The following is an 8,331-nucleotide window of genomic DNA, read 5'->3' as shown; positions in this document are numbered from 1 at the left end:
TAACCCGAAATGTGAGAAAGCAAACTCCCGGGAGCCTCAGCGTTCTGGCCGGGTTGTTCACCAACCTCATTCTCTTCTCCCGCACCTGGTCCTCTTTCCTGTGTTCCTACTCTATTTAACTGCATCACAAACGCGAAGTACTGACCTATAAAGTCTTCAGAAACCCTCCCCCAACCCCAGGCACAGAGAATCTTGAAAAAACACAGATGACGTCAGATCGACGTCTGTGAAAAGCACGGAGCTCTGGTTCGACCCCAGCCTCTGCCAAGCGCTGGGAGAAGGAAGCCCCTCGCCTTTCCAGTCGCCTTTCCTGACTGCAGGACGGATGGAGACACATGCCTCTCTCTGGCTGTCTTTTCCACGCATCTTCCTTTTCAAAGCACGCTCAGTTCATGGTCCTTGACGGTTTGTTTCTTCCCCACTGTGCCTCTGGTGTGCCCCTGCCCTGATCCCACTGCAACCCGCCAGTGCCTGCTGCATCGCCCCTGTGACTTCAGTGCCCACGCCACTAGCCCGTGTCATTCATTCATTTATTCATTCATTCATTCATTCATTCCTTACGGAGTGCCTGCCATGGGTTAAGCTCTACCTGGTGATGTAATGTGGAGCAAAACCACAACTCCTCTCCACCTACGTCTTGGTTCCTTCATGTTCTGGCCTGCAGTGAATGCCCGTCACACCTCTGCACCGTATCAGCGCCCTTCGTGGAGGGCCTTGGTTCAGGATTTGTTGGCTTTGAGTCCGGAATTTCTGGGAGTGAAGGAACAAGAGAAGGCTGGGTCCACTCACACCAGTGTGCTCTTTGCTCTCCCCTCAGCTTCCCTGCAGCTCCTGTTTGGCTTCTCGTCCCTAGTTCACATCTTAGCCTGAGCCACACAGACCTTCATTCCAGTGACGGTCATTAGCCCCTCGGAATTCCCCCAGGACTGTGTTGTCAATCCTCAACTCCAGGAATTTCATATCCCTTTTCTCTGATCCTGCCCCCAAACCCCAGAGCCTTCATCAAGCCACATGGATTGGATCTGCTTTGAGGCCACATCAGTCAACCTCAACTGGGTCATTGATGCCCTCCACAGTGCCCGAGCTCATTGCTAGTTGACCCCTGCCTTCACAGCAATGGCTTTGACCTTTCCATTGTCCTTCGGCCCAGCCTCAGTCCCCCGTTAGTGGATGACCTCACCATGCAGGCACACGGCCTCTTACAGGTGTTACAGCTCCTGGTTCTGACCCAGCCTCCCTTCCATCCACTCCTCTCTCCAGCGACCAGAGTCCATGTCCCCGGCCTTCTTCTCCCCAATAAACTGCTCTAGATTCAAGTGCTCATTGCTTCTACTCTCAGTCCAGACTCTCTAACCCTCACAAGGTGGCACTATACACCACCCCCCAAAACTTCTAAGGCCACCAAAGATGTCCTGAGGACCAAGTGTAAACCTCTTTTAAGTTCTCCTCCTCCCCAGTCCTCCGCTGGTCACCTTGTGCATCAAGCCCTCGTCGAAACTCTGCCCTTGGCTGCTACGGTTCTTACCTGTTTTGTCAGCTGCTCTTCGCTCCTTACACACCTGCTTCCCTGCCAGTTCTCTCTTGGACCCTGGAGTGTTCGATCCCTGGGCGACTGAAACCATTTCCTTGACATATTTAGGACCCAAAATCCTAGGGGGCGGAAATCCTATTCCTTAGCATAACATACACAAGATCTCTAATGACCTGGCCCCTTCCTACCTGCCCACTCTTTCACTTACCATCATCACTGGTTGCCCTATACTCCAGGTACATGGTGTTACTGTTCCCAAATGTGCCAGGCTCACCCCTATTCTGCCAGGAGCACATGCCCCTTCCCATCCTTGCCTATAAAATTCCCACCATTTAGAACACAAGCACTTAGCTCTCAGGCTCCATCTGCTCTGAAAAGTCTTCCGACTCTTCTGGTCCAGTTCCCGCTCCCTGCCGCGCCCTCGCTGACTCAGCAGCATGCCCTGTCTCTCCTCCCTGGGGTACAGGGCTCCTTAGGGGCGGGCCTGAGGATCTGGTCATTTTGATCACCTCCCACAGCGGCTGGTACAGGATTGGTGCCAACTGCTTAACAAACGGAGCCGAGAAGACTAACCTTTAGACCTGAATTTCCTACAGCATGCTGGATGGGGGTCTCTATGCCGAGTTGTCCTCATCACCTAGTTCAAGGATACATTAATTTAACTACCAAGGGTTAGCACAGGTGACTTTTAATTTCTTCTTTTTGTTTTTCTTGGACTTGAAAAACCTTTAGTAATCAAGTATTGTTTTGATTAAAAGGAAGTTATCTATAGAAATGATCTATACATGGTAATCTCACGAGATAGAATTTATTGCCTCTGGTTTTACAGATGAAGAAACAGGTGCAGGAAAGTTAAGAAATTCGCTGTAGATCAAGCACTACAAACCGACAAGGTAAGTCTGCAGTAGCTCCAGAACCTTCCACTTCTAATCATCCTGTCTTTGAGGAGCTGATAATACACCTACTGTGAAGTAGCTCACACTGCTTTGTTTTGTTGGAACTAGCTTAAGTGGTTTTTTTGCTAGTAATCCGAACACATAGTTGCTTTGACTTTTTCATTCCTTTAGTTGAAAACTTCCAAGAGACTTAACAGCCTCCTATGGCTGATGACAATGGTCTTCAGGAAGATTTTACCAAATACACCAATAACCGCACCTGAGCACTGAGGGCTGATTTATGCACCGTGCTGCAAGCTCCTAGGGCCCCAATCCAGTAGGTTTCAACCCACTGGATGCTCTTGGGGTTTTATCCAGTAGATCTCTGAGCTACCAGCATTCCTACATGGAGTTAACAATTGGCACAACTGTCCCATCAGGCAAAAAGTAGCTGTTCAGTAGGAAAAGGGTGAGAAATCCAGGCCTGAGCTCTTTATTTTTAGACAATTTCCAGTGACACCTCATTGTTGAAGTCCAATTGTTTTAATTTATTGATCTTTTATTGTATCTCACCAATTATGGTCATCCAACCAGATCACCTGTACCAGAAAGGACTTGGCAGGTAAGTGGGAAAATGGAGTACAGGGAAGGGTTCAAGAAGAGAGTGGCCCCCATACTTACATGGCCGTTAGGTCTCTAAGGTATTTTCACACATACTTCTCTTCCAGGAGATCCTTACCTCAACTTCGTGGCGAGAACACAGTGTCATCTGCTTTACAGAGGCGGAACCAGAGCTTCCCAGCAGCTGAGTGATGCTACAAAGACGTGCACGGATTTGCGTTACGATGTGGGTCTTCTCTGCACGGTTTTTTCCGTTTGCAGCAAGATGTTTCTGGAGACAGCAAGATGCAGCAGACATTTCTGCTGAGTCACAATTCAGAGAATTGTGGGTTGGCAGTAATTCTGGGAAAGAGGCATAAAAATGTAAAGGAGGAACAGTGGCATCTATTTGGCCAAAGGTAAATCTAAGTCTCCTCACATCTGTATCCTTTGTGAGCAAACTTTATTTAGGGGAGGAGGGTGGAGGATGGGAGAAGATCCCAGGCTGGTAGATTGCAAAAGTACAGTAAGTCCTCACTTCATGTCAGTAAGTCCTGTGACTTCAAGGGAAACAGTATGAAAACCAATTTTACCTGATGGATGATTTTACCAGGTTAACTGATATAAACAGGAGTTAAGTTCCCACAGCATCACATCGACATTATAACAAAGTGATGTTGAACAAAACGATGTTATTTGAGGACCTGCGACAATCATCTTGTCTTACTGCAGTTGTAGTTCCCATCCCTCTCCCAATTTCACACCCTTTCCCGTCCCCTGTGCATCTCACTGAGGTTTAGGAATCGGGGGTGCTTTTGGTTGACTGAAGGGCATCCACCAATAATTGCAGCTGCTGCAATTTCCTTACATAAAAATGTTCATACACCTGAAACAGGAATTCCAGATTTTGTTAGTTTTTATATCTTTAATTTTTAAAGTTCCACATGTCCTTTTCTGACTCAAAGGGACGCTGCTCTCTTCACGATTCAGTATCCCTGTCTGTGCTGGTAATTTAGTTTGTTACGTTTGGCAAATATGTAACAAAAGTCCCTCAAAAGAGCAGTGAATCTTACGGGTCATAAAGTCTAGTGTGTGAAGAAAGGAAACGACACATTTTTAATCAAAGTAAGCAATAATGACAGGTTTATTTAAAATTTCCAGTAGAGAAAACCCACTAGTTTTGGAATAAAAGTACTCAATGTACGAGAGCGTAAGTGAATATAAAAGATTAGCAGAAGAAAAATAAAACCAAACATAGTACAAAAAATTTAAAAAGTCTGAAATGGATTTAAACTGGGATGTTCTTTAAATCCTCCAAATATTTAACAGAGTTACTAAGTTTGGCAAACAATTCACTTGAAAATTAAAGCCTATTTGTGTACTGTAAACTCCATAAAAACTGCTTATTAAATTCAAGCACTCCATACAATCGGTATTGAAACGTTTCTGCAGTCAATTTCAGAAAAGCAGGAATTACCCATTTGCTCTCACAGTTATATGAATTAACCAGCTGCATAACTGCTTTTTGGAGTGAATGAAACAGAAGATGTCAAAAAAAAAAAAAAAGTAGGATAAAAATCTCTAAAAAAAATTGAAACACAGCAAAATTCAGACATCAGTTTGTTTCTCTGAAGCGACAAACTGAATTTTTACAGTATATTCTACATCCGTAGTTGTCATTTCCCTGGCCCCCACCCCCTCCATACTCCTAAATCCACTAGTCTAATCAATTCTTAACCTCCAAATATTCTGTACATATATATTTAGCAAAGAGCATGTGCCTAACATTATTCTGACAGCAGTATGGTCAGCATACAATTTTAGAAAGATTACTATGTATATCATCAAGATTAACCTTTACTTAAAAAACAAACAAAAACCGTTACTAAACAAATAGTTTTAAAATGTTAATGAAAACCCATGACAAGAAGACTCCACATGGGCTCTAAACCTGATAAAAACACACTTCAGAGAAACTATTAATGCTAAACTTCTGCCGAACGATGACCTTAAAGTGCCAAACACAAAAGAATCTCTTAGGACCAGATTTCCAACAGATAATTTGTCCCTGGCTTGGCCATCTCTCCCTTAACTATACACAAGGTCCTGCTAAAAGTATGCATTTTAGGTGATTTTTACAACAGAATGTTACAATGTAAACTAAACAGATTCTTGATATCAACAGTATGTTACCAAGGGGTTTTTTGTTTTTTTTTTTTAAATCTCTGAATCCAACAGTTGGTCACAGAAGTCAAGTATTATCGAGGCTCCTTTGTCAGTTCTCAGTCGTGTCTGACTCATCCATCCTTCAAGTACATGCAAGGCTCAATAGTTTTCAAGAGGCAGAAGCCTGAGGCCGCTTAAGACACAGATGAAATAGGATTATGAGGCGAACCCATCTGAGTGAGAACTTTATCCAGCCACTGGAGGGGGCCGTGCAGATGAATCTCAATCCAGCAGGGGGTGCTAGTAACATCTTGGCGGTGGTACTCTGCTCCCCAACCCTAGAAACAACATGTTGGAGGTCATTGAACTTGCTTAAGTCAGTGGTTGCGCTTATTAAGTAAAAAGGGTTCACATAATCAGACACGAAGATGTGGACGCTCCCCACAAGACAAACGGTAGGGCACACAAATGCACACTCCGTTTGGCAGGCACTTGCAGGGAACGGGTGTGTCCACGGCTCCCCAAAACCCAGCCATGGATGCCTTATTAGTAATGCTTGGTCTTGGGGAATGAAAGGTTTAAAATATATTATAAGGATGTTTTAATAGACAGCTTTTAACTTTCATTTCCATTCCCATTGTTACTTACAGTATTGTGATAGATACTATTAAACTCTCATTTTATCATCAAGAAAATGAGGGAAAAGGTACGTGCAACAAATGAACGTTCTGTTTCTCCCCTATTCAGCCTGAGGGCCCTCCTATGGACACAGAGCTCTGGAGCTTTTAATCTCTAAACAAAACTGGCAGGGGCACGTGCACATCCAAAAGCTGCTATTGACACTTAATCACTGCCTTGAATCAATAGATTCCACTATTCTGTTGTACAAGAACGTAGCTTGCCAGGCAGCTCCCGGGTTACTGACTCTGGCTGCGAAGGCTGCAGAGAAGAAAGTCGCTGTGCAGGGAAGTAATTTTGCTGCTGCCACGATGAATGACTCGTGGGCGTGGTGGGCACCAGAACACGAAGTTCTGAGAAGCCCTTGCTTCATGGGGCACAGCAGAGACGACTGGGCTCTATTTCTTTGAAGGCGGGGCCAGATCGTGTTGATCTTCAATCTCAAACACCCAACACAGTGATTGGGACAAAACGGAAGCTCTAGAGAAACACCTGTTCACCTGAACTGACTTGGATTTTTCAGATAAGGCGAGTTTACCGTGCAAATAATTTTCAAAATATATATTCTATGTGAAAGTCTAAAAATGATCATCTTAAAAATAGCACAAGACTGCCTATTAATATGAGTAAAATGTTCCTGTATCATTTCCTCGAGATGCCAAGGGTGAGAGGGCAAGGTTTGCGGTCCTTATGAAAACGAAGAACAATGTTGTGTAAATTTTTGTTGCTAATGTACGGCGAGCAGCTGCCCCTTATCATGTTGGCAGCAGTTTCAATACAGGATTTGTTTATCCTCTCTCCAAACCCAGCTTCTCAGCTATGTCCGTTACATCTTGTACAACACTCCATTCCAGCACTTGCCACGGTACAGTTCAACATTTACGAGGCCAGAAGCATCCTGAAGCTAGAAACCTTAGGTGCTTTTTCATCTTCGTATTAATTCTCTGGAATAGTGCTCAAAATATTCACTGAATGAATAAAATCTAATATATTCTTAATGCATATCCTTGCATGATAAACACTTTTAATTACTATAAAGGTTGTTTTTATGTGTAGAAAAGTAAATAATTTAAAATGTGTAAAGGTAAAATAATCAAAATTGATTGGGTAATTGATAGGAAATAAGTGTGAGGAAAAAGCCAGTTGAGCAAGAGAGTCATAAATTCTTTTAGCTCGGTCCTTCAGTGATAACAGAGTCATCAAGGGACCTTAGTAATCACTGCCATAACTCTCAACTCCATCTGTCTGCTTCAAAGATGAGGAACACGAGGACTAGAAAAAGAAATCCCTGGGCCTTAACCGCACAGCTGAGACAGCAGACTGAACCAGACCCTGGATCCCTTCCTCTCAAGGGGGATTCTTTCCTCCATGGCAAGACAAGCGGCAAACACAAAACACTGCTGGCTAGTCACTGCCCTCACTTACAAAGTTCATTTTAGCCAAAACGCGAAGTCAGAAATTAAACCTACGTGTTAAATAATGGATGAGAGAAAGGTCTTTGTAGTTACATAGGTACAAAGCATATAGGTAAACTTCTTCAAAAGGCACAAACCTCCTTTAATACTAAAAAAGTGCCAGTCTCCGTAATGAAGAGCTGTAGAATTATGTTTTGAGCAAAACGACATTAAGAGAACACACTGAAAATCTGCTAGTAACATTCAAAGACGTGTGGGGGTGGGGGAGAGATATTCCCGGAAGGGTATCTGCGATCTCAGGGATGACGAACAAAGTCAGGTTCCCAAATGCCCTCTGTAATAAACACGTTACAAAACAGGTTTCACAACAAGCCAGGTGAGCTTCTGAAGAGAGGACATGAAAGCTGGTTGCAGGCCTCACCCAAATATATAATTAATTTTGTTTCTCAAGGAAACAGAGGATAAAAATTTATCTTTGAGAATTCAGTGACAAGTCAGCCAAGTCACTAGAATAAGGTACTGACTCACGAAATCTAATCAGATGTTTAAACTTTTTTAACATTTCAATGGCATCATAAACATTTTTATTTCTCGGAGATAAAAGAGGAGGCAGCAAGGAGATCAATTACTGTGAGCGATGTCTTTAACTTTCCCCCTCCTCAAACCTTACAAGACGGTCTTAGAGCTCAGGCATCTATTTATCTTCGGGCAAAGGCCTTATTAACTTTTGAATTGTAAGGAAATCATAGGGTTTACTGGAACCACTAAAAAAGCCGAACAACTGAAAATGAACCCCTGTGTGATGAACTTTTATTTTTACACAAAGAGTACTTGCTCAGTGTTGAAACAAAAGCAAGAGCTGTTATCATCATAAAAGTACTAAAAACACAGAATGGAAAGCAAAGGGAAGGGAGAGTGTTTGTTGAATTGATCTCATAAGACAACCATGCATTTAAACTATGTGTAGTAAGTCCACCATGCACTGTAATGATGTCAGAATAGCTGAAACAGGGCTACCCGAGTGAGAAGAGCTACTGAAGCCTGCTACTACTGACATTTAGCACAC

The 8,331-nt window shown here is 43.4% G+C and overlaps 1 protein-coding gene across 4 annotated transcripts in view; it reads right to left on the bottom strand.

Annotated features, from left to right (window-relative positions):
• Positions 1 to 4,132: 4,132 nt before the first annotated feature.
• The window catches only part of SMAD1 (SMAD family member 1), a 61,942-nt gene continuing 57,743 nt past the window's right edge, over positions 4,133 to 8,331 (bottom strand). For all 4 annotated transcript variants that reach the window (XM_053910953.2, XM_024569118.4, XM_045202474.3 and 1 more), the window contains exon 7: positions 4,133 to 5,510. In XM_053910953.2, coding sequence (XP_053766928.1) covers positions 5,367 to 5,510 — 144 coding nt within the window. In that variant the 3' untranslated portion in view covers positions 4,133 to 5,366. The remainder of the gene's footprint in view (positions 5,511 to 8,331) is intronic.

This window comes from Desmodus rotundus, chromosome 9 (assembly GCF_022682495.2).
Source record: "Desmodus rotundus isolate HL8 chromosome 9, HLdesRot8A.1, whole genome shotgun sequence".
In the NCBI taxonomy this organism is placed as follows: Eukaryota; Metazoa; Chordata; class Mammalia; order Chiroptera; family Phyllostomidae; genus Desmodus; species Desmodus rotundus.
This window is presented reverse-complemented; position numbering and strand designations above follow the sequence as displayed.